The sequence below is a fragment of the Brienomyrus brachyistius genome, chromosome 16 (genome assembly GCF_023856365.1).
Source record: "Brienomyrus brachyistius isolate T26 chromosome 16, BBRACH_0.4, whole genome shotgun sequence".
NCBI lineage: Eukaryota > Metazoa > Chordata > Actinopteri > Osteoglossiformes > Mormyridae > Brienomyrus > Brienomyrus brachyistius.
Genome location: NC_064548.1, coordinates 17726126 through 17752377, shown reverse-complemented (window position 1 = coordinate 17752377; position 26252 = coordinate 17726126). Strand labels below are relative to the sequence as shown.

At 41.8% G+C, this 26252-nt stretch overlaps 3 protein-coding genes across 5 annotated transcripts; 2 read left to right on the top strand and 1 right to left on the bottom strand.

Annotated features, from left to right (window-relative positions):
* Nucleotides 1–674: 674 nt before the first annotated feature.
* On the top strand, nt 675–8696 carry ace2 (angiotensin I converting enzyme 2). 2 transcript variants are annotated; one of them, XM_048979449.1, is made up of 18 exons: nt 675–860; nt 1721–1879; nt 1979–2072; nt 2440–2583; nt 2923–3035; nt 3161–3266; nt 3366–3463; nt 4311–4483; nt 4855–5081; nt 5467–5611; nt 5696–5794; nt 5938–6060; nt 6340–6518; nt 6608–6666; nt 7074–7174; nt 7375–7491; nt 8215–8409; nt 8585–8696. In XM_048979449.1, the coding sequence occupies exons 1-18, from the start codon at nt 675–677 to the stop codon at nt 8694–8696; spliced, it is 2430 nt and encodes an 809-aa protein (XP_048835406.1). The 2 variants fall into 2 exon arrangements, with proteins under 2 accessions (XP_048835406.1, XP_048835407.1); XM_048979450.1 differs by having other exon boundaries at nt 6581–6666; nt 8215–8634.
* Nucleotides 8697–9344: 648 nt separating this feature from the next.
* Nucleotides 9345–13454, bottom strand: LOC125710137 (uncharacterized). Of its 2 annotated transcripts, none has more exons than XM_048979473.1 (7): nt 13321–13454; nt 13024–13142; nt 12367–12463; nt 10982–11315; nt 10409–10540; nt 10182–10321; nt 9345–10013 (listed from the first exon to the last, which is right to left on the bottom strand). In XM_048979473.1, the coding sequence occupies exons 1-7, from the start codon at nt 13330–13332 to the stop codon at nt 9801–9803; spliced, it is 1047 nt and encodes a 348-aa protein (XP_048835430.1). In that variant the 5' UTR covers nt 13333–13454; the 3' UTR covers nt 9345–9800. The 2 variants fall into 2 exon arrangements, with proteins under 2 accessions (XP_048835430.1, XP_048835431.1); XM_048979474.1 differs by having other exon boundaries at nt 9345–9934; nt 13321–13438.
* A 9078-nt stretch (nt 13455–22532) lies between these two features.
* Nucleotides 22533–26042, top strand: LOC125710138 (ankyrin repeat and SOCS box protein 11-like). The gene is made up of 7 exons (XM_048979475.1): nt 22533–22805; nt 23240–23319; nt 23792–23899; nt 24049–24199; nt 25057–25191; nt 25287–25478; nt 25665–26042. Exons 1-7 carry the CDS (start codon nt 22709–22711, stop codon nt 25787–25789), a joined length of 888 nt encoding a protein of 295 aa, XP_048835432.1. The 5' UTR covers nt 22533–22708; the 3' UTR covers nt 25790–26042.
* Nucleotides 26043–26252: the final 210 nt, after the last annotated feature.

The window sequence follows — 26252 nt, the reverse complement described above, 5'->3', positions numbered from 1 at the left end:
ACCGCAGTAGCTGGGCAACACCACACACAGTATCAGAGGTATAAGTCAAGGTGAGACTCTGTGAGGGAATTTAGATGCAAAGAGGCTGAAGCAGGTTAAAAATCCAGCATACAAATCCAGACCAAGGTTTTGTTTCACCCAACAAGCTGAGCGTACAGAGTTACATTTACATAGTACTCAACTGGTTGGTTGAAACAAAATCTTGGTCTGGATTTTTACTCTCTGGACTTGAACTTCCCACCTCAGCCTGTGACATATTCAAGAACCATCATTACACTACTGAAGTATTTATATACCTGTGTAAATATACTGGACTATATTTTTCTGAATCAGGAGGTACAAAGAGGAGTCGCAGAAAGGACCGGAGTCACTCTGAAAGCCACAACAAAGGAGCTGTGTATAAGAGGGTGTGACATTAATGTCTAAATTCCAGTCATTTTTTTGCGTAATACGAAAACCACATTAGAAAATATAAGCACAACATGCAAAGAGCCTTTTTGTTATTAAAAATTGGTGGGTTCAGGGTAGGAATTTTTTAAAGTATATGACCCAGCAATAAAGATGTGGGTGTGTATTGCAATTACAGCTCTGTCCAAAGGCCGGGGTGATGTACCAATTGCTATGAGAAATATTTCTACTTCGCAGTTGCTGTGTGGACAGTCTTTGGAGACAGGATGCATGCCACTCTTCTCCTGCTCCTGGCTGGGGTCTGGGTGACCCGCGGTCAGTCGGACGTAGAGCAGCGGGCAGCCGAGTTCCTGAAGAGCTTCGACGAAAATGCCACCAAACTGATGTACCAGCATTCACTGGCATCGTGGGCTTACAATACAAACATTACCAGTGAGAACGCCGACAAACTGGTAAGTGCTACATATATTAAGACCATATACCTCACTGCAAGGATATGCTGGATACACACTGACAGAGGATGGATGAATGGATGGATGGATAGATGGATGGATGGATGGGTGGATGGATGGGTGGATGGATGGATGGGTATAGCTAACCCTTAAGAACCTTATACTTAATCCAAGTCCATATTAAGTTATCATGAGAATTCTTGTAATAGTAATAAAAGCGAAATCACACTTCAGTAAATGTAATTATCTGACATTTATCACCTCTAACCCACAAGCACTGAGCATTAAGCTTTATATTAACCGGAAGTTATAAATATAAAACATTACATAATTAAATTAAATTGGACACATGAAAGTAGAAAATGGATTGATGGACATAGATGTAAATTTTATAACAAAAAAATCTGACTTCTGTCTTGAATTAATCCAAATTATTTCTAAATGTGTTTATGTAAATGGTGTGTACTGGAACAGTTCCAGGGGTACGATAGCATGCAATATGTAATAAACCACTCTGCCCTCTTCTGGCCAAATAAAGCATCCTTTATATAACCCATATGTTTTCAAAAGCTGCTTATCTGACAGAAATACAGTGAGCTGGAAGCTATCCTTTGAAACATAGGTCACGTTACACTCTGGACATGATGCAAGTCCATCGCATGGTGCACACATGCTCTCTCTCTCTGTCACACGCACACACACACGCACGCACACACACACACACACACACACACACAGTGCTAGGCCAGCATTCGAATCAATGGAGTCACTGTGATTCTTTAAGTCTGACGCTCCAGTCCAATTTTCTAAGTGAAACGATTTAACCTGCATTTCAACATGACCCTGCTCCCTATTTTCAGTCGCAGCAGGGGGAGATTTGGGGGTCCTACTACAGTAAGGTGTCAGAGGAGTCTCTGACCTTCCCGCTCAATGAAATCACTGACCCGAGCATCAAAGTGCAGCTGATGGCACTTCAGGACAAAGGGTCGGGGGCGCTCTCAAAGGACAAACTGGACCGCGTGAGTTCCGCAGTGGCATAAGCCGGAAGGTTTTCAGTTCACGCTCGCGAACGTCTGCGATCTGAACATTCAGTGACTGTGCCTGTTTAACTTTCGCAGCTCAACAAAGTCATGAATGAAATGAGCACCATTTACAGCACAGGCACAGTGTGTAAACTTGACGATCCCTTCGACTGTCAGACCCTAGAACCAGGTATGACTAGCTGCTCTTACCTCATATTCTTAGGCGATCATGGGGGATTTCAGTTCAGTTTTAGTATCTAGGCATGGCTACTGTGCATAAAGTAACAAAAGTACAATGTAAAGATCAAGGGCGTTGTTATAAATTCTGGGCCCCATGACAAAATGACGCCTTGGGCTCCCTGTTTGGGTTGGAACTTTCAGTCTGAAGAAATATGAGTCCCCCTTGGTAGATATTGCTGAGTAGGTGTTGGGGGGCAGGGGCAGGATTTGGGGCCCCTGTAAGTTGCTGAGCCCCCTGAATCTGCATGGGTATCCATGCCCCTTCAGTGTAATGACAGTGTTGCTCTCGGACATGGCACCTTGCTGCTGTATCGCAGGACTGGAGAGCGTCATGGCTCAGAGCACAGATTACTACGAGAGGCTGCATGTGTGGGAGGGCTGGAGGGTCGAGGTGGGAAAGAAGATGAGGCCACTCTACCAGGACTATGTGGAGCTGAAGGACGAAGCTGCAAAACTTAACGGTACCGCCGAGCTCTGTGCCACTAGTTAGTCAGTAATGAAGAGCCAAGCCATGCAGTGACGTTCAAATCACGTCAAAGGATCTTTACTGTTATCTCCAGCTATATGATGCATCAGTCACACAGATGAAATTTTGATCTCGTTGATCATCATGCCAGAAGCCGTAATAAATATACTTAATAAATAAATAAATTTGTTAGACATTCAAACCTGACATGTTGAGACATGGATATAAGACCTAATACAGAAAAATGCAGTTAAACATACAGTTTAAAAAAATGTAAAACCTTCTTATATGGCAAAATTTTTATACAACTACAAATATTTTTTAAAAACCGAAGGTTATGCTGACTATGGGGACTACTGGAGAGGTAACTACGAGACCAATGATGACGGGAAGTACAGCTATACCCGCGATGAACTCATGTCAGACGTCCGCCGTATATACCAGGAGGTATGGTTTTAATGTCCTCTCATCCCATTCGTTACACTAAAACACGTTGCTGCTAACCCGTCCTGCAATGACTGGGGTTCTCTCCCCAAATTCTGGTTAGCCGCTTCTACTTTGTATCTTTCCAGATCATGCCACTGTACAAAGAACTTCACGCCTACGTGAGAAGCAAACTACATTTGACGTACCCTGGACACATCAGCGAGGCAGGAGGACTGCCTGCCCATCTGCTAGGTAGGTCTATAAAAACAGGAAGTCCAGAAACAGAGAAGCGTCTGTATTAGCTTTCATCATTTTAACATATTTTTGTGTGTTTTCATGATCGTTTACCAGGTGACATGTGGGGAAGGTTTTGGACAAACCTTTATCCTCTCTCTGTCCCTTACCCCGACAAACCAGATATCGACGTGACCTCGGCTATGATCAGTCAGGTGTGTGACGTCATGTGATTCTTAGTCATATATCTATCCATTTATCTGTTTATCGCAACTGCAAATCCACTGCACAGTGGCAGTGAATCTGGGACACAGGATGTACTTGTGGTCTTGGCAAGACCGGTTTTGCTAACTTGGGCCGCAATGAATCGTGGGATTGGTCTCATCTGGCGAGAGGATGTAGCCGATGTATCCTTGACATTCAGGGTGAGGCAGGAGCAACATCTGGGCATTACTTACTCTGTTCTTAGTATTGGAACTGGTCTTCGTCAATGTATGATGGTGTAAAACGGTTACGCGAGCACACAAGTATAGTCAAGTATGCATATTAAAAACATCCCGAATTTGAGAAATCATTCCACTTATACTCTATTCCTGTGATTTACGAGAAGAAAAGCAGAGTAGAGTTTAAATCCATGCAATCACACAGAAGACGTCCAAGCTCCAGGCCTATAAAGCTGTGGAGTGAGTTAAATCCACAACATCCTAAGATTTTAAATCACTATGCCACTATTATTACTTACTTCTAATTTAACTTAACCTGCAATCAGATTACTAAAATGTGCTATGTACATATATTTAATTTTCACTAGATCTGAACATTAATATTCCATGGCCTAGAAGTGAAAAACACAACAAACACCACAAAAAAAACACAAAAGACCCTTTGGAAGAAAAGTATCTGCTAAATGAATAAAGATAAAAATGGACAAAGACAAAATGCTACAATGTTTAGGGAAACAAAATATTAAGCAATTCAGGGCCACTCTATCAATATGGCCGTACTTTACTGCAGAAATTGTGGTGAGAGGAGCTTAATGAAACCGTTCCCCTACAATTCCAGGGCTGGACAGTGGATAGATTGTTCAAAGAAGCGGAAAAGTTCTTCATGTCTGTAAATTTGTACCAGATGCTTCCAAACTTCTGGGAAAACTCAATGTTTGTGAAGCCCGATGATGGCAGGATGGTGGTGTGCCATCCGACTGCATGGGACATGGGCAACAGAGAGGACTTCAGGTAGGTTACTCCAGAAAAGGGGGGGTGGGGAGAATGAATGGCACCACAGTTGAATGAGACTAAGAAAAGTGTGGATGTTTCTTCCTCATTCTGAGTCTGTCATTGCACTAAATAATATGATGAAATTACAAAGTCAGTTGAACTGGGGCAGTGGAGGGTGTCACAGTGGGGGGGTGAGGGCCGACCCGGGGCGGGGCTGGTTCTGGGTAATTTTGCATGATTGCCAGGTAACGGGGGGGGGGGCGGCTGCTGTTATGTTATGCCTACCCCTCCACCCCCTGACTCCTCCGCTAATGCACATGAGATTTAATGAAATCCTGGATACTTTACTGATTGGTCATTTTTAAATTAATTGTCCTTATTAACTGCAGAATCAAAATGTGCGGCAAGGTGAACATGGATGACTTTCTGACGGTCCACCATGAGATGGGACACAACCAGTATCAAATGGCCTATCGGAACCAGTCGTATCTCTTCAGAGAAGGAGCCAATGAGGGCTTCCATGAGGCCGTGGGAGAGATCATGTCTCTTTCTGCAGCCACTCCACAACACCTGCTGGCTCTGGGCCTTCTTCCTGCGGATTTCAAGGAGGATTACGGTAAAACTGCGACAATAGAGGCGCAGCAACTGCAGCTGCTCTTCATCCAGTTCATTTAGCAATTTCTTTTAATTCTTGTAGATTCACACTTATATAGTGTGTGAATGTAGGTACAATGCTAGACATAATAAAAAGATAATTGATACTTTAATAGATTTAAGCATTGTATAGTTATTATGCCTGGGCGTTACCAAGGAAACATGTGCAGACGTAATAGATATGTACGTATGCATGAGAAGTTCTAAGTATATGTGAATGTGTTTCATCAGAATGTCGATGAAAGTCTGGTGATAAAAGCAGATTCTGAGGACATTCGGGTATCTATGGAGGCAGATGCCATCTCAGCATCACTAGCACTATTGATATTACTTACTGATATCTGCAGAGACAGAGATTAACTTCCTGATGAAGCAGGCTTTGACAATTGTGGCCACCTTGCCTTTCACATACATGCTGGAGGAATGGAGATGGCAGGTCTTCCAAGGCACCATCCCAAAAGACCAGTGGATGCAGAGGTGGTGGGAGATGAAGTAAGGCCTCAGCTGAATCGAATTAGTTACGCAAACATTCGCTGCACAACAGTGGTGAATACTAATGAACTGCATTTTCCACAGGAGAGACATGGTTGGTGTAGTGGAGCCTCTGCCCAGAGACGAGACATACTGCGACCCAGCCGCCTTATTCCACGTAGCCAATGATTATTCATTCATTAGGTGCCGTGTTCATCCATCATCACATATAACCAGTACAAAAACCGACGCTAAACGATGCTAAAACACGCTGGATTATAATATCAGCACAGCATCAGCAAACTTATCACCTAAAGCTACCTGCCTTTTCTTCATGGATCCTGCAGGTATTTCACCAGAACCATTTACCAGTTCCAGTTCCAGGCCTCCCTGTGTGAAACTGCCGGACACACTGGACCTTTATTCAAGTGTGACATCACCAATTCCAAACCAGCTGGTGATAAACTTAGGTAAACAACAACTTCCAGATAAACATTATTTATGCTGCACTTTTATAATGTAAAAGATGACACCTGGGTGCAATGAATTTACCCTTCTAATCTTTATACCTCAGATGGAAAAAAATGACAAACACATTTTAGCAGATGTCCCCAATTTACTCAAACTTTAAGATTAATGAGACCTCTTGCTTTAACCTTATCTCGTTTTCAAACATAAGTCTGAATAACAATGTTATTGTAAATCCGTGGAACTTTGCCGCAATGGTGTATCTGCATGCTGTACTTCAGGGCCATGCTGGAGTTGGGAAAATCTAAGTCATGGACCAGAGCTCTGGAGCAAGTGTCTGGAGTCACCAGGATGGACTCAAAGCCACTCCTGGAATACTTCAGTGTGCTACAAACATGGCTACAGGAGGAAAATCGTAAGAACAACAGGTTTCCAGGATGGAATGTCGCAACAGATCCATGTAAGAACGTGAAAATAAATGAAGAACGCTTTTGCTCATTTTTGGATTGATGTCCATGAAAGTTCTTAATGAGCTTTTCTACTACACAGACTCTAAAGAGGCCTTCAAAGTCAGACTGAGTCTTAAAGCTGCAATGGGTGATCAAGCTGTGAGTCCACAACAAGTTTTTGCAGTCGATAGTAATCCTTGTAATCTTTTGTATATACAGCCCTGGAAAAAATCTAGAGACCACAGCAACATTTTCAGTTTCACTCATTTTATGGGTCTGCTTCTGTGTAAAATATACTTCTTTTTGAACTCCAGTTCGGCTCTTCCCTGCTTCTCAGTGATGAAGGGCTGCTTCCTTGCTATATGGGACTACAGTCTTGCTGCAATCTGCTGCTCAGCGTAGCCTTCTGCCAGCAGAACCACTATTAAACCAGAATTTAAAAATGCAGATTTTTTAAAATATATAGTGATCTCATAATTTTTTTCAGAGCTGTATTTCTCAGAATAACCCTACTTAAAGACTTATGTAAAATGCAATAAGTATAGCATCTTTATCCTTCTTTGCAGTACCAGTGGAATGACAATGAATTGTACCTTTTCAAAGCCACCATGGCCTATGCTATGCGACAGTATTACACCCTGGTGTTGGGACAGACACTGAACTTCATGTAAGAAAGACTGTTGAGGAATAAAGGACGCTCTTCACTATCTATGTACATATTGATCTAAGAACGAATTAAACCTACTTTTTAAATGCTTTTCTTAGTTTAAAATAACCTAATAGCAAATGTTTCAGCGCAAATTGTAATGATGTATGAAAAAGTAATCTTTGGTTCTTTGGGCGGAAACTCCATTTTAAAATACCCAGGTCAGACAACATCCACACTTATCAAGTTAAACCAAGGATCTCGTTCTACTTTGTGGTGACAAATCCCGCCGACCCAGTGGTGCTCATCCCAAAGGCAGAAGTGGAGTCTGCTATTCGGTAAGGCCTTCTCTAGTGACTCATGAGAGCGCGGCCTACATTGTACACAGAAATCTTACGATTCTCAAAAATGTACTTTTGAAGTTATATACGTATCAGTGTAGCATTGACTCATACCGAGAGGGTAGTGATTAATAATAAAAAAAAACCCACTGGCCGCTGAACTACAAAGATTAATTGAAACCAATATCACAAGCAATCACCTTCCGCAGATTAATCAAACTCAATGTCACAGGCCATCAGGCTTTACATATTAATAAAATCTGATATCTTGCACCCCAACCCACAGAGATATAGCCAGATGACACAGGTTGTCATCCTATAGTGATTAACTCAATCCACCACCCCAGTCCATCAACCCTCACACATTAATCAAGCCCGTAGTCATGGGTAATTATCCTGCAGTCATTATCCATTCATCATCCGACTACTTATCCAAGAAATATGGGGGGGGGGGGGGGACTTCAAGAGGTACAAGGAATGGGCATACCCAGGAAGGGACATGAGTCCTATGAAAATCGACCACACACTGTTACTCTGCATTCTCAAAGGTCCTAGCCTTACAGCAACATTTGCTGGATGCTACAGTCCGCGCCCAACCGGTCATTACCAGTATGATCAGACCTTTGCCATAGTTTTCATAATTTGCCAAAGTTTTGTAATCAATGCAATGGGGTCACCTTCCAAAATTAACAGCAAATACGATGGTACCGGTGTACGCAGGCACTCCAGGGGCAGAATCAACAGCGCATTCCTGCTTGATGATAAGACGCTGGAGTTTGAAGGCATCATTTCCACGCTGCCCCCACCCGTGGAGCCGGCCCTGACAGTGTGGCTGGTGGTGTTCGGAGTCGTCATGGGTCTTTTACTTCTGGTTGGAACATACCTTATCATCTCTGGCGTCCGGGACAGGAAGCGGTGAGTGTCGTCACCCGAGCAAACAGCTTAAAGAAATGTCAGCACACATGTTTATTGACTGAAATGCATTTACAATGTTGCGCTGGCTGAGTCGCAAATGTACAAAGCGTGCAGTGTGAATTCTGTTGCTGTTAGTTATTCAAGCCTTACATAAATGTAATGATCTTTTTCACAGGAAAGCCAAGAAAGAGGAAGCTGAAAACCCAACTGAAAACCCATATGAAAATCATAACGGAGTGACAAACCAGAATTTTGAACATGACACTGATGATCAAACAGGATTTTGATAAGTGGTTGGAAAAGTCCAGAATTAAAATGAGAAGTACAACTCTACATCTGCAAGTGCTTTTACTTAAAGAGGAAAAAAAAATCATTTTCAGTTCAAGATTTTAACTTTTCCACACAGACAATGGAACATAATGTTTATATATATATATATATATATCCACTATATATAATGTAAACATCTGCATTAGAGTATCATTCTCTGAATTAACATAAAAATATAATATAAATGCTTGTGTGTGTTTGGTTATAATATTCATTAGATTTGTATTTTAAAATGTGATGACGATTGTTATCACTTTAAGGTTCTCTTTCTTTTGCCTTATATTGAACCTGAATTGCTCCCTGTGTAATATGCAGCTGTATACATGGATTAGTGCTCAGAAGAGAAGCAAGTACACTGACCTACACGACAAGCCTGTTTAAAAAAAATTAGTTACACACGTGTAGTTTGTCCCCAAACTCGTCTCTCTCTAGCATAATATTCAAGTTGGAGTTCCATCTAGCATAATATTTCAGTTGACAGGGAGCATATACGACCTGGAATGTCAGCTTTAACATTTCACATTAATAAACAGCTATCTGCACTTTGTAAAAACAGACATGTATAAATTAATATATAAATTTGGGCTTGGATAAAGGAAGAAATATTGAATAAAAATTATTTAATTTCACGTTATTTTACGTAAAAGCACACACAAAAAGATGTAAAACATGGCAAAGATTTAGCTTCTGACATAATATACGAATACTCATTCTGAAAGACTAGATACTGAAATGTTAATTCTGGCCTTCCTTACAGTCTGATAGAGAACAGCTTCAGACAACATGGTCAATGCGATACAACGGTAAAACGGTGAAATTCACACCAGTTACGTAAGGTGTTTAAAACAATAACAGTCCAAAGCCAGATTCATAGCTTTTATTCTTCTGCTCTGTCAGAAATGCATTTATAAAAGGCTGATAGCCTAAAAGTGTTTTCTTTTTGTGACAAAGACGCTACCTCTCGACATAAGAAGCACATGCTGTTTTTAGAAGTGGACGTAACGGTGTGTCAAATAATTCCGTGCGACGCAGGGATTCGTGTTTAAGGCATCTAACGGTTTCTATTTCCCCTCAATGAAAAAGTAGAAGGCCTCATCGGTCATGACGAATCGCTCCACCTCCACTTCCTCCTCCTTCGCATGCAGGTACCAGCCCGAGCAGCTGACGGACTCGAAGCGACGCATGTCTGGCTGGACTGCTTTCATGTAAAAAAGAAACCCCATGATATCCTTATTGCCTTCACAGATGTTCTTCAATTTAATTTTTTCACAGCTCTGCAGAAAAAAAAAAAACGAAACGATTCAGCAATTATATGCTCGAAACAGTGCATCTGTGTATCCGGTGTTATAAGCTGTAACATATGTGAGGTTCACTACTGAATCACTACTCCGCTATATGCACAAGTAATGGGGAGTAATATTACTGGAACCATGCGCGATTACCTCGATGCTGACAGTCGGCTCGTCACCACTTTTGCTGCATTTCAGAAAACAGTCTGTGCCGGAGAAATTCAGGACAACCGGGATTCCTCTGTATTCCCCTTTGATGCAGGTAGTTTTGTAGAGATAGATGGTGATATTTACTGAAATGGTAAGAATGTGTGGGACACCCCTCAACAAACAATGACGGAAACCACATGGCATCTACTATATTTTTTTAGATCACTGACCTGAGTTTGTCATGCAGTTACTTGACATGCGCGCAAGCCTCTGTCTGTTCTGGATGTACTTCTCGTACATTAAACTCTGGATGAAGATGTTGTCCTGAACTTTCTCTTGGATGAACGTTATTTCCCCGAGTACTATAAAAGGAAAAAGAAGGGGAAATGTCATGTTGCAAAATGTGACGTGCTGAACTTCTACAAAATCCCAGAGTTTGATGATCTACAATCAAAAGCAAAATAGGGATCATTACAGGAAATGTCAGGGATGGAAGGTATATTGATACAGAGTGGAAGAAACAACATTGAGTTTTGATTCAACACAGGGAAACAGTATCTAATGTTAATTACCGGCAGTGCTTGGGGCTGATCAGATCAGAGAACTCTGAGTACTTACTGCTGTCAGGCTCATGCATCTAGAGGAGGTGGGACCAAGACATCTGATTGGTTGGTCCTACCTCCTCTGGTTGCTTGGATCCACCTGCTCGACAGTCTGATTGGTCATCTCTTTCTCTCAACCAATCATTTTTCCTTCTGCCCTCAGAACATTTTTGCGTAAGTAAAAGTCCCAAGAGGCCTTACCCTGGGTGATATTGCTCGACTTAGCCTCCATAATCACATCGTTTTGGTTGCACTCTGTACAAAACTTATCCTGGCAGAGGCCTTCCTTGTCACATCCACGTCCAGTGATGACGGAGAAGCTGGTGCTGATCATGGTGACCAACAGCAGCTTGTCCAGCTGGCTTTCTGGCTTGGCAGCTTCATGAAAGTTTTCTTTTGTCACATCGTCTGGGTCAGCCTCTCTGCTCAAGTCTAGGTTGAAACTCAAGACCTTATTCTCCTTAGAGAAGGCCCGGAACCCTCCATTCTCCAGACACTTCTCTTTAGGGGCGTTCTTGTGGGGCTGATAGACCGTCTGTATCGAGCATCAACAGGAAACTTCATGTAAGTGGCCACGGTCATATGTCAGATTAATATGTCAACAGCTTTATTGGCTGTTTTATATCTGAGTATTTCTACAGTATATATATATATATATATATATGTATATATATATATATATATATATTTAAATTCAGTTCATAATTTCAAGATAGTTGTTAGCATGTTTGGATGAGGAATGGGACTGAACATCTTCTTAAACAGCTTGTTTGATAAGCAGATTCCGTGGTTCTCATCTTCAAATCACAAACTCCCTCAGAAAACTGTAATGGAGGCCGAAGCTCATGCATCAATATCATTTCATTAGGGAGACAGAACTGAACCCTCAAGAGATGAATTTTCGGAGATGCATTTATACCATTAGCTATTATAAAACCCATTTAAAATTTTTTTAACTGTATAACAAAAAAACACAAAAATTAGCATAACCTAATGATTGGAATGTAAAACGACGATATTTACAAAAAATAAAAAATTCGAGCAAATGTCAGATTAAGCAGAAGAACTTCTAAATTACTGCGGAACATACCAAGATGGAAGACAGCTCAGAAGCACTTAAAGGAGCATACATTTATTTTTTGAGACAGATCTGGGTGCATAGGCTTCACTGTCCAAAAAAATGGACCACTTTGTACCTTTGAGGGTACAATTACTTGTCACCTATGCTGCATCTTCAATGGTCTGCCAATTGTACCCTAGCTGTAAAGTAAATATACCTTTTAGTCTAATTTAAGGTACAGAAATGGACTCCAAGGAACATTTTGTACCACTGGGGGGTTATACCTTGGAGAACAAAACTGTACCAGGGCTGTACATTTTTTTCTGAAGGTTTGTATTTCAGCGCTTGATGTCTATGTCAGGTGTTGCTGCTTTGATAATATTTTCTAATGAAAATGTACTGTGAAGATGCACATTCACACAAACATTATCTGGACAGTGAGCGTCAGGAATGCAGTCTTCTAATTGTGTGGTGTGGTGGTTAGTGGATTATTTTGCAGTATCACAGGAAGGATGTGCTCACTCACCAGCCTAGGAGAGCTCTCGGCCAGCAACTCTGCAAACAGCTCTGGGGGCAAATCACGCAGGTCCATGTCGTTAATCTTCAGAAGCATGTCTCCTTTGCTGCAAGAGCATAAAGGATCAGCTGACATTTCTGTTGTGTTCCTTCAATAAGAATTCAATAACATATCCTTCAAATCATTAATTATTAGTTATTAACCAATGAATATGTTGTTTCACAAAGAGTCAAAAAAGTGCGTTGTAATTTCCTAAGACAGTTTCTGGAAACACACAGAGTCTGATGACGCATGCTAACAAGACGTTAAAGTGTCTTATTGTCGCCTCAGTCGTAGGATGCACGGGTCAGACAGAGACGAAGTTATGTTCTTCTTGTCCGTAGTGCAAAAACGATTAAGACAGAATACGGATATGTAAGACATAGACGAAAACATATGAAAGAAGACATATGAAAACATAGGACAGCAAAAAATAAACATGAAATCCAAGAAATAGGAGACGAGTACAACAAAAAACACAACGAAAGCATATTGGAGGAATGTGCAATAGATAAATAAAAAGATTTGTTTCAGAGTGCTGGGTATGATGTGTAAATTCAGTTTAGAGAACAGCTACTCCGTGTAACAGATGTGCAATATGACAGCAAAAGTTTCACATTACTGTACCTTAAAAAAGATATACGTCCATGAGTCATTTTATTCTTTACCACTTTCTCAATTTCATAGTGATGCTCCCCCTGTTGAAATGTGTGCTGTATTAACACCCCTCCAGTTACAGAAGTGTCCTGAAAGAATACATTAAAAAACAATCGCACTTAATAGTCAAATAGACAGATAAAAGTAAATGAAAAACATCCTCACTTTGAGAATATTTAGTGCCACTATAATATTTCTATTTTAACAGAAGCCATTCAAGAATATAAGAAAAAGAGACAGAGAATACAGTGAGAGAAAACCGTCTACCTTCCTCTCCATGATTTGGTCTGAGTGACTCTCATTCGCTTGTCCTGTCGCTTATAAGACTTCCTTCAACTTCTGCTTTTTGGCATTGAGTGACAGAGTGGGAACTTCACACCTCTTTCTGAATTAATAAATTACTATTTAGCGGAAATTCAAGAGGAACAAATAAAGAATTCAGAAAAGCGGGTCCCCTCAATGCCTGTCTGTCCCTCACCTTCTGGATGCTCAAGTCTCTTATATAAAATGGTCCAATATTTTGCATACAACCTACACACATATTATCTGTTATGTCCACCATTCGGCGAGCAAGCAGGACGGGGAGAATGACAAGTCGAACAGGCAGAGATCCAATAGACGGGGTTTATTTAGGGCAGACAGGGAACATGGGAGACACACATTAATGACGGACCAGGGGATACAAACTCTGATGTGGACTTTACACAAGACTAAGGGACGCAAATGCAGAACAGCTGAGAACAATCAGGAATTCACATGAGGTAACGAGGGGGGAGTGGCACACAGAAGGACTGTACGAGCAGGTCATGACACTATCCTGTACTATAAGTAATCTATAGACTACTTACTCAATACAACATAAATAAGAAGAGAAAGTACAGCAGCCAAATCCAAATATAAAAATAAAATCAAATCAGTTTTTCTGCCTTCCTGTTCAAGACCTGGATTCATATATCAAATTTTAGCCAGCGACCTTCAGAATCAGCACAATAAAGTACAGTAGATAAATAAGAAAGGAGAGTATAGCTGTACCCAGTTCAAGGGTTGCATCCTTTCTGAGGGACTGATGTATTTGATCTTAGAAGCCGTAGCCCCTGATTTGGGACAGAGCCTTTCTCTGGCGTTCAGCCTCAGCAATATGGCAAACCGGAACGCTAGAGGAATAAAAGAAGCCGTGTGACATTTCAGCTGCCCCCACGTCTGACTGAAAATTACGGCAGCCTACCCAAATTACACTTGCAAGGTAGTGCTTGGCGCACAAAAAAAAAAAATTCAAGTTCTGCTCTTTGGATCTTTCAGGATTTTTTTCCTCCCAATATTTTCAATACATGTGTTGGTTGAATCCGCAAATGTGGAGCCCGGGGATACGGAGGGCCCACTCTATTTCCTCTCTTTTCTCAGCACTTTATTATAAATTAGATTATGGTGCTGAAAAACGGAACATTCTTATGTGTTATAAAAATATGTGCTGTAATATATAAACTGAAATTTAAATCAGGAAATACATACAATATACATTTGCTGTCTGAGAATTAAAAAAAGGGAACAGAACACTAATCAGACCCCATGGATACTGAGGGAATTGGGGGAAGTGGCATTATTGTAACGGGTTCCCCTTTGACACTATGAGTATTACATGTACAGACAATCCTCTACTTACGAATGAAATACGTTCCGAATGGCTGTTCGTAATTTGAGATGTTTGTAAGTCGTTATTCAACATCATTTTAAGGGTATACGCAAGTACAAAGAACTAGGATGCTGGGAGTACGCACGCTACGCTGCTGCGCGGCGAGAGTAGCGGCCGGAAGTCGTACTAGGAGGAATTGGCACGCAGAAGAAAAAAAATGACGTTGTGGACAGGAAACGGGAGCCCAAGGAACACAATTTGGACTTACAGTCCTTTTCATTCGTATGTCTGAAAGTTCCTAAGTTGAAAGTTCGTAAGTAGAGGAGCGTCTGTATTCGTTTATGGAATATGAGACAGGAAACACTGACACCTGTTAGTGTCAAAACATGTTCCGTAATCACAGGAACATGTACTCCTTAATATTTAATTTGGTTTTGCCCTCCCCCCTCCCCCCAAAAAAAAATGCCTTTGTAGTTAAATTATAAAGTTGCATCGGACATATGTAACATTCTCTCCTATGCCTTGGATAACCTAAGTAACATAAAGCAGTTCGGTCACCACCATTATCATTATACAGGCTTGTCTTTCCATTGAAAAGCCTCTAAAGGTTTAAATGGTAATTATTTAGGTTTTTTGCATATCCCATCCTGCTGCCCCCCCCGCCCGACCTTGCGACATGCACATATAGACATGAGAAGAACATTTAGGGTCAGAGGTCAGGGCTGAACATTTGTCCGGTGAACTTGAAGCCTTTCCGGGGGGGTGGTCTTGCACGAGGGTCCCATTGAGATACAACAACCATGAGGTCTTTTATGTAAATGCTAGCATGCGTAAGTAAAATACGGAGCCTTCTCTATCTATTGATATAGTTGCGATATGCTGTACTTACTTTAAGAAACTCCCTATTTACATACTGTACACACGACAGGCGTATAGGAAGTCATTCAGTGCTGGAACGGGGAAATACAGAACGTGAGTTCTTCCACTGGGTCAACACCTCCTGCATGCTTTTGGACTAAGTAAGCAGCAGCTGGATAAAATCCACATGCAGAGATGCCAAATTCTAAACTAGGGTTTCCCAGCCTCTTATACCAATCTGGGAATCTGCCAGTATTCCACCAGGCGGAACCAGTGTAGAGTTGCCACCCAGTGTGCTGTACTGAAAAATCAATTGTGTGTCCTATATTGATCCACGAAAAGTCATGATGTGTCCTGAATTTCCATACAAATCGCACTCGCTCAACTCGCTATGTTTAAGCACTGAAGTTTTGGCCTCAGCAATTGGCAACTGGAAATGTAAAATCATTTGGTGCAATAATTGCAGTGCCAGTTTGTCCGTAACCAAATGCAACCAAAACGATTTATACTGGAATTACACTAAAGTTAGACAGACCACCTTAAGGCTGAAGACTTCTGCTTCCACTAAAACAATTACAATAATTAATAATGTAATGATATTAGTAAAATCCATCACCCTTTACTGGATAAACTGTTGACTGAATGCAAGTTGATGAAATAAAAAGTAAACATTTTGACCTTTTAAAAAAGAAAAAAAACATCTGAAATGATGTCCATAGCTTAAAGAGACTGAATATTCATCGAAAATGGAGGTTGATAAGTTTGCTGGGCAGCAGTAAGTTAAAGTACAGCAGGATGAAACCACTTCCTCATTTTTATTCTAAATTCTTTTTTGTAAGGACGAAATTGTTAACATAAATAAACACTTTTATATGTGATACTAATGAAACTGGGGTAGTCAGCCACTTAGCAATATTTTTGTTTATTGATACGTGTTATTTTAACTGTATTTTATAGCGCCATCTGCTGGCAATATTCGGCCATAAAGCAGTACCAATTCTTATCTCCAGTGGCACCATTTTCCCCGACCACCATCCTAGTTTCCCAGCAGTTACATCATGAACGAAAGCTTATTTGAACATGAATCACAGCTTAATATAAATGTCATGATAAAAGTGTGTCAGATTTTAGGGAGATATCGTACAACCTAAATGTCCAGTGAATGTTATGGTAGCTAAAACTATCAAGTTAAGGTTGTCCTGGTTTGTAAAGAAAATTCTTTGTCTGCTGTCATAGCTTCTGCTAGGCACTGGTGTGTGCTAAGCTAGCTGATGCTAGAGTAGGGCAATGTGTGGTCCACTTTAGGGTTTTGAAACGGAACTTCTTAGCCTCAATGACATCAGTTACCTGTTGGTTTAAACCGTGGTACTTCGTTATTCTTTTGCAGCATTCTGTCTGTCTTCTTCTGAATTTTCTGCTTTAGTTAAAAGTCTTTCCCACAGTGCTTGCATTAAGAGAGAGGACGTTACCAGGGCCCTGTCAATCACACTCTGAGTTTTCAGTTTCAGCTAAAAGCTTTTCCCATGGTACTTTGATACAAGAGAGCAGGTCTCCTCGAAATGGGAAGTCACTAAACAGTGTGGTGGCGAGACACACTAGTCAGTAAAGATCTCCGAGGCTTCCAGACCTTGCAGCCTGCAGAAGGGGACCGTTACCCATTACTTCCTGCTTCCTGAGCTCAACAGCACCCTGTAGCAGAACTGGCCACAAATACATCAAGAAATATCTTGTTACAAATATCAAAAACTTCCTCATCAAATGTAACAAAATAAAATACAATAATACTACATATTATAAAACACTATATACAAAATATTAATTTCATTAAAACAATGAAAATACAAAAATACATGTGAAATACTAACCGTACATGACAAATGTGTGTACTGTTACAGCCCTAGTAATGCGTAATATTTATAAAAATTTACAGCTTTCCCTAATTTTAAATAGGACAACAATTTTGTGATGTACATGCCTTATAGTGTTAATTGTCAAATGAGAAATGAGTTTTGTAGCATTAGTAACATGAGGAGAGCTCAAAAGGCTGCAGCTGTGCCAGCTACATGAGTGCTTATATAGCAGTTTCAGTCTCAGATGCAGAATTACATCCTTAATTTATACCCAGTCTTTCCCACAGAATTAGTGGTGGTGGTTGACAGGGTGGTGGTTGACACCGATGCATTCTTAAATCGATTGTCATAATGCGTGAATTTCCTGGTTTGTCTTACAGTAGGGTATCGAGCATGCACAGAGTCAAAGAAGAAACTGTTTTTAGTTACACACTCAAAAAAAAATTATAAAAATGAGACCAGCGGCTGTAACGCGTATAATATGCAACATCAGGTTCACCATTCGGTTTAAAGCGAGCTCACTGGCTATAAAAACTTTTAATGAAGCTCCCGTATACGACAAACCACAAGACGCACAGCCTGAAAATGCCTGTCGACATTAGCCAGAATGCCATAGCAGGCTAGCACGTTAATTCACGACAGCACTGCTCTTTGCTAGCTGGTCTATTTTTCTGTCCTATAATGACATTCGGTGAGCAGTATCTGATCATATATTTTAGATTTTCATACTCAAGTCAAGATATGAGATTCCCAGTCGCCGCCACATCACTGATGCCTTTTTTTCCAAAGGTGTTCGGCGCTGTGACAAAGCACGTTAGCGGCAATCCACATGGCGTCTCGGTCTTCAGCTTCAAAAGAGATATGGCCTGCTAAAAAGCTTTAGCGTTTCACTTTCATATAATGCATTAATATAACGGATAATTTTATCGTTTTTAACAAGTTAGGTAAACATGCCTTTTGTCAGCTGCTAAAGTGTTTTTATTCCCTTCTGAAGTACGTAGGTATAATTTTTTTTCTCCTCCAGTGCTAATGCTGCGTCAGAGGCCTTAGAGGCAGCGACACACAAGCTGTTGAGGTTATCTGGAGAAGTGGCAAACAAGCAGGAGGATCAGAATGAATCTTGTGCCAAAAAATCATGCCTGACCCAGGCCAGCCGCCATCTTGACGGTGTGTTTGTCGAAATAGCAGATGAGCATGTATGGACATCGCTGACCAGACCCACAGTAGGTCCCACAGGACAGTGGCTCTCAACCTTTTTTGCACTTTGACCTAGTTTTTACTTAGGTTTAAATTAACACTATGATCTAGCATGCAGTGCATTTCCCCACTCTGGGGAAATTAAGTGCTGTGCAGTTACCTCTCAGCACTGTACGGCAGTGTTGACAGTGAAAAGCTGCTCGGCTCAGTGTCACAGATTGTGAATGAAAACAAAATCCAGCTCACGGCTGATCATGCTAAGACAATTCTGTTCATCGAAAGGAAATTGCCTCTTTCTTTTCCGAAAAATGTTTAGATCTTAGACAGCAATATTGAAATGGTTTGATTGACCTTTTGTTTCAGTCAGTACCCGAGTAGCAATTTCGTTCACGCAATGTTTTGTTTATCAGTAAATAGAGAAGGAGAGGAGTGAGAAAGTCTCAGTGTGGTTAGAAAAATAACTTGGTTGGGTTTGTGTAGCATGACCCAGTAGAGCCATAATCCAGTTTTCAGTCTAATGTGTTACCCTCACAGAAAACAGTCAGTGACTATATATCTTTTCATACCATAGTGACACATTAATCAATGTTCTTTGCATTATAATTTCCATTGAGAGGGAGACCCCTTGTTCCTCAGAGAGTTTGTTTACACAAAGTCCTGTTTATATTTGGTTGGAAATGGCCATTTATATTATAAGAAGCTTGCAATTTATTTCATGCATGTATCGGCAATACCCATCCATCCATTTTTCAAACTGCTTATCCTTCTAGGTCGCGGGGGGTCTACAGCCTATCCCAAAAACTACGGACATGAGGTGGGGAAGAACCCAGGATGGGGGGCCAGCCCATCGCAGGGCACACTCACACACCAGTCACTCACACATGCACTCCTACGGGCAATTTAGCAACTCCAATTAGCCTCAGCATGTCTTTGCACTGCAGGGGTAAACCGGAGTACCCGGAGGAAACCCCACGACAACATGGGGAGAACATGCAAACTCCACACACATGTGACCCAGGCAAAGACTCCAACCCAGGTCCCAGCGGTGTGAGGCAACAGTGCTAACCACTGCACCACCATGCCCACCCAAATGGATGATATGTAAATTTCAAATCAATATTGTGATATATTTTTTTTATAAATGATGATAAAGTTACTACACTTGTCAATTGTGACATTGAATTTGTTTCACTTAATATATAGATCTTTAAATACTGTGTGAAATAAGAAAAACTTGTAAAATGCACTTATACAAACATATGTTTATATGTAATGTACATGCACTGTGCCATCCAACACTATTTCAAGGAGAACCTGTGAAAATACATACTGAGTTTGTATCCTTTGTTATATGTTAGTTTTCTGTTCCTATCCCTTATGTTAAACAGGTCGGTGGCGACCCGTGTCTTAAATGAGCCATAAAATACCCTCACAACAATTATTTATCATCCAATTTGTTTCTTACCTCTTGGTTACCTTGTTAGGCTTCCTTATCCATGAAAAGATTGTTACACAGACACACACATACACAGACACAGACACACAGAGATACACAGACGCACACATAACCATATACACAGACATACACAGACACACACATACACAGACACACAGAGATTCACAGACACAGAGATACACAGAGATACACAGACACACAGAGATACACAGACACACACATACACAGACACACAGAGAAGCACAGACACACAGAGATTCACAGACACACAGAGATACACAGACACACACAGACACAGAGATACACAGACACACAGAGATACACAGACACACAGAGATACACAGACACACACATACACAGACACACACAGACACAGAGATACACAGACACACACAGACACAGAGATACACAGACACACACATACACAGACACACACAGACACAGAGATGCACAGACACAGAGATACACAGAGATACACAGACACACAGAGATACACAGACACACACATACACAGACACACAGAGAAGCACAGACACACAGAGATTCACAGACACACAGAGATACACAGACACACACAGACACAGAGATACACAGACACACAGAGATACACAGACACACAGAGATACACAGACACACACATACACAGACACACACAGACACAGAGATACACAGACACACACAGACACAGAGATACACAGACACACACATACACAGACACACAGAGATACACAGACACACGCCCTGAAGGAGAAGCCATAAGCATATGCAGACGTTTCAGTGCCCTGTAATATGATAAAACCTTTCATCAGCACCTCATAGGTTTGCTGCTATGACTTATAGTGCAATAAATGACGCCCATATTCTTTTAGTTGTTTAAAAGTGCCAAGGGAACCTGTAATACAACTGGAATGTAAATTTCCAAAATTCACTCAATCCATGGGATCCATTCACTGGAGAGTTTCTGTGGACTATGTGAGTTTATAAAATTTAATGAAATGTCTTTGGTGGGTTAGAATGAGAACAGCGTGACTTTTATTTCTCAATTTGGTAACGTATGTTGAGCATGTCTGATAGAGGGTCTGCTGGCTGTCGTGTCTCGAAAATAACGAAGCAGAGTGGGTTTTGGAAAATGGCTCTTTATGTCATAATGATCCAGTCGTCCAACATAACAAATATCTTTTTCAAATGAAAGCCTCAACATGTAAAGTTTTAGATCGTTTGAATTCACCAACCCTCTACAGAATGTGCTCGCGAACAAAGTTCAATTAATTTGTCACCGGTGACCATTACTGACAAAGTGTCCCGATTCACTGCAAAAAGCAGCCTGAGTTTGAATTTCAACAGAGAGCTGATTCCTGGCATTCGCATGCCGCTGATGGTTACGCAGTGTGGCTTTTGTTGCAGTGCAAGTCAAAACATTCCACGGTTAGAGGAGTGTAGATTAGCATAGACATTCCTGCTGATTCAAGGCTGAAATGGGAACTCGACCATTTACAGTTCTGCCTTTGCATAATCTTGAATGCCCCTATTTCAGAGGTCACAAGTACCCTTTGTTTACAAACATTTTGTGAGATAAAAGTCTGTAATTGCTTCTTATTTTAATACTTAATGTCAGTATTGAACATTTAGATCGAGAACTGGGCCAAAAAGCTTCTTTACGTCTTTGGCCATAGTAAGATGAATATGTAAATATCATGTAATGACACTGAACAACAGGAGGTTGCTATAAGAAGAAAAAAACGTTTTTGAATATGACAACCTTCAAAGGTATTTTGTAAGATTTTTTTTACCCCACCCAGCCAAATGCCTCCCCTCCCCCCACCCCCACCTCTGCATGGTGCTGCCCTGAGGCATCTAATAAAAACCTGTCTGGAGATCCTCGTGACTACCTTGGTGTACCCTGAAATGTGTTTATTGTGTTTTTTTCCCCCGCCATGACAGATAGATATAATGAGAGGTTTTTCAGGTTTAGCACAAAATACTTGCGTGACAGTTTCGTGCAGAGTACAGAGTTTGGAGTTACAGTTTAGCTTTGTAGGGTTTACCTGTGACTAAAGCCACAGGAGTGGAAATTAAACTTTAAACGGGTAAAGGGGATTCTAGCTGACAGCTACAAAACGCTGTAAACCATGAAGGACAGCACTGATTCCTCTTGTGGGGAATAAGGAGCAGGACGCGCTAACAATGGAAACTTTAAATAAGCAGAGAAACTGGAATGCAGAAGTGAAGTGTGGGGCAGCACCTCCCAGGCAATAATTTTGTTTTTTTTTTCCACTTTCTGACCCCACCCCCCCCACCCGTAAAGGTAATTTCAGTGACAGGGCTTTAGATTTTTACATTTTTAAAGCAAATGCACTGAAGTGGAGTTGGATTTTTTCACTGTTATCCAACGGAAAGAAAAAAAGAAGAAAAGAAAGAAGAAAAAAAATATACATATATATATATATATATATATATATATATATATATATATATAAATTGTAGTATTTTGGCTAACAGTCAGTTGGAGTCAGGTTACAAGAGACTTATCTGCATAAGCCCTTATGTCATTTAAGTGGGAACACCTTTCAGTGAAAGAGGCGTCAGCCAAGGAGGGCTTGATAAACTGGAGCCCTGTGGCTCAGATGTGACTGGGATCACAGTCGTTTGGGAGACTCTTTAGCAATGACTGGCGTGAAGACCGAGGTTGCACTGTGGAGGGGACCGTGGACTGCGGACCCTCAGAAATACGGGGCCCTCGTCGCTAACACGCTAATGGCTGGTAAGCTCCTTTATCATTCTTTGTTCCTTTGGTTAACTCCAGACAGTTTCACTTGCAGCCATATCCTGTTTATTAAACAGGAAGTGGCAATTGTGCAGTGGGCGTATACTTTTCTGTGAATCCATTTTTGACATTGAAGACTGGGGGGGGGGGGGGGGGGGGTTGTAGATATATTATACAGGAGTGGCCACAGAATAGGTTGGTATTAATAGTAGGTATTAATAGAATATTAATAGGTTTAATGTTTTTTTTATAGTAAATTAGGAATACACCGTCTAAATGTACTTTATGTTAATCAAGGTAATTCCAGTGTATTTCCTAATAAAGAAATAAGACCTGGATGGGGTGATATTTTGTCCATTGAAGCTCCAGCTTATATTGCTATGAGGGATCCTATAGATCCCATTGTATCTGCTGTAATCTGTCCATTGCAGACCCCTGGGCTGAGAGATCCCCGTTGCACGAGGCCGCTTTGCAGGGTCGTCTACTCGTGCTCAGGACCCTCCTTGCACAGGTACTTCTGGAGTCATACTGCTAGCGATGCATTACAGATCCTAACTCCTAGGCACAGACTTGTTCGTCAAACATTCTTTTCTGGGTCACTGGGATTCCAGAGTCCTTCCCAGACACAAGGAGCACAAAGCAGGGAACAACCCAGGGCTTGCACACCATTCACACCTACAGACGATTTGGCAGCTCCAGCACACATTACCGTGTTTTTGGACTGTGGGGGGAAACCAGAGAATCTGGAGGAATCCCCACAGCAATATGCGGAGAACATGCAAACTCCACACACAGCTGGGACATCAAAACTCTTGCCTCCCCGCAGTGCATTGCCAGCACACTAATCACAGCACCTCTGCTGTCATCTATCCAGCAACGACTTGGCATAATGCATCTCTACACAGAACATGAAACAAAAAATTTTGTTGAGTTTTCTTAAAGTAATTGTTTCTCCTGCATGTGTTTTTCCCATTTTCGTATAGGGTTTCGGCGTGAACATTGTCACCCTGGACAGAGTGTCCCCACTTCACGAAGCCTGTCTTGGAGGCCACGTTAACTGTGCCAGACTATTGCTGGACAGCGGGGCAGATGTAAGAAAGCGTCTCTCGCTGATGTGGGAGCTTAACTTCATGCTGAAACAACGCCACCAGCGCAAATCTGTTTGGGTAGCTTTGAAACTGCATTAAACCCAGCGAGCACTTAATGTTTTTTGGACTCTGTCGCCGGTGTCCGTTTCCAGGTGGCCATGGCGACAGTCGACGGCGCCACTCCACTGTTCAACGCTTGCGTCAGCGGCAACGTCGCCTGCGTGAGGCTGCTCCTGGAACGCGGCCCCTCCCCTGTTCCCACCTACCCGGGGGCCTCCCCCGTCCACGAGGCTGCAAAGAGAGGTGCCGATAATGATTGTCTAGAGCTTCGCCATTGTATTTACGTCTGTCACTTCAGCTGCTATTCCAGACAAAGGGAAATCCCAAACAATTTGCATCTCCCGGGGTGGGGGGATGGAGGTTACCATTTAGCCATAGTGGAATTAAACAGGAAATGTAGATAAGAAAAGAGAGGTAAAGGGCTCCATCCTGTGTTGTACTGTGACTGTATGTGTGCGTGTTGGCATGGGGCACGCCGGCATCCTGTTCGGGGACGTTCCCTGTGGTTCCTAATATAGGCTCCAAAACAGTGTTTTTCTTTTCAAAAATGAATCAAAGCTGCCACCTGTTGGAAAAAAAAAATGTGACTTATCCTAATAAACTGAGAAAAGAAAACTACACTCTAGTTCATTTGCAGGAGTAAAGAGAGGGAAGTCAGGAAGATTCCAGGGGCCCCCGGGTGAAATTTGGAGCATAATTCGATTGATCGTTCATATTATTTATTAGCTTACAAAGTAGAAATGCAGCCTGCACTAGGCTGACAATGTGAAGCATGCGTGAACATACACAAGCTTTATGTTGCATTTTAAGTTACAAAACATACACTGCAACTCACCTTCATGAACCATCAGAATTTATGACAACTAAATTTAAGCAAATTTATTTTCTCTGATCTGCATATTTTTTGGCACTTTTCATAACGTTTTGAGAATCGTATGTATAATATTCAGGGAAGTGTAACAAAAATATGATCGTGTTTTACCAGGAGTTGTTTAACGGTAATGAAATGCGACTCTTTCTCATGGTATGATGTCTTCATGAAGCACTAATCGGTGATCCTTGGGTTTTAATGGAATCATTTCCCTTTTTTCTCTCATCAGGTCACAGGGAATGTATGGAGCTCCTGCTGGCCAGTGGGGTGGATATCGACTTGGAGGTCCCACGGCTGGGGACGCCTCTGTTCACCGCCTGTCTCTTCCGGAGAACGGACTGTGTGGAGAGACTCCTACAGCTTGGTCTGTCTTCTTTCACACCTTGACTTAAAGCACCGACCTCTGGCCGCAGCACTTGGCTGAAACGGAGGCGTGACTGTGTGTCCGTGTGACCGCAGGAGCCGACGTGCACAGAGGGAGGGCAGGAGACACGGCTCTTCACGCCGCTGCCCAGGTCGACAGCCCGGCCGCCGCGGAGCTGCTCACAGACTACGGCGCCAACTCCTGGGCAAGGAACAGCGAAGGGAAGAGACCCGTGGAACTGGCTCCGGCCAATGGCTCCGCAGCGAGGGTGCTGCTGCTTAGACAAGGTAGGCCAGCCTGCATGGGAAAACAACACCTGGATGCTTCTGTCAAGCTTTTGATAGGTAATCTCCCGAGTTACACATTTTTGAGGTGTTTTTTGGAGTGCAGAGTGCCCCCTGGTGGTGGATTAGAGACACGCCGCTAACGAAGATGGGAGGATCATGGCTGACATGCTCTCCTCTCGTGCCCAGGTCCTTCCACTCTAGCTCAGCTCTGCAGGTTCCGCATAAGGCAGGACCTCGGGAGGATGCGACTCCACAAGCTGTCCAGCCTCTGCCTTCCCCTGTGCCTCAGTGACTTTCTGCATTATAGATGATTCGTTGAAACAGTCTGAACGATGTCATATCTGTGAATTTTCACTCCCTAGCATTCGTCTGTTGTTTGTTAAACTTTGTAAAACTTGTTTAATGACAACCACTGTGACACTGTCATGTATACCAATGTTACTCTGCCAGATGATATCCCTAACAATTTGGACTTTGCTTCTCATCAGTGTTTTAAAAGTTACTCCAAAATGCTGTGGATTCTGATACTGAGTTGTAAATAAATGTGTTTATTTTCAGGCTTGATACGATGCACTTTATTGATACCATGAAGGGAAATTTCACAACACAGCAGCAGACATAAGGAAGAGCAGACACATGGTGTAAGAGCGTGGCAGGGAAGCACTCCGGGAATTGAAAGATTGCTGGTTCAAATCCCTAACCAGCAAGGAACTGCTACCCGGGCGCTGAATTAGCTGCCCCTACACATATGGGTTAAATGTGGAAGACAGACAC

Coding starts and splice junctions, on each gene's coding strand:
- LOC125710137 (XM_048979473.1), bottom strand. Junction 10,541..10,981: donor GTCGAGCAATATCACCCAGG/GTAAGGCCTCTT, acceptor TTCCTTTTATAG/TACTCGGGGAAATAACGTTC. Junction 10,322..10,408: donor TAACTGCATGACAAACTCAG/GTCAGTGATCTA, acceptor TTACCATTTCAG/TAAATATCACCATCTATCTC.
- ace2 (XM_048979449.1), top strand. CDS start 675: ATGCATGCCACTCTTCTCCTGCTCCTGGCTGGGGTCTGGGTGACCCGC. Junction 2,584..2,922: donor CGAAGCTGCAAAACTTAACG/GTACCGCCGAGC, acceptor TAAAAACCGAAG/GTTATGCTGACTATGGGGAC. Junction 3,267..3,365: donor ACTGCCTGCCCATCTGCTAG/GTAGGTCTATAA, acceptor ATCGTTTACCAG/GTGACATGTGGGGAAGGTTT.
- LOC125710138 (XM_048979475.1), top strand. CDS start 22,709: ATGACTGGCGTGAAGACCGAGGTTGCACTGTGGAGGGGACCGTGGACT. Junction 23,320..23,791: donor TCAGGACCCTCCTTGCACAG/GTACTTCTGGAG, acceptor ATTTTCGTATAG/GGTTTCGGCGTGAACATTGT. Junction 25,192..25,286: donor GGAGAGACTCCTACAGCTTG/GTCTGTCTTCTT, acceptor GTGTGACCGCAG/GAGCCGACGTGCACAGAGGG.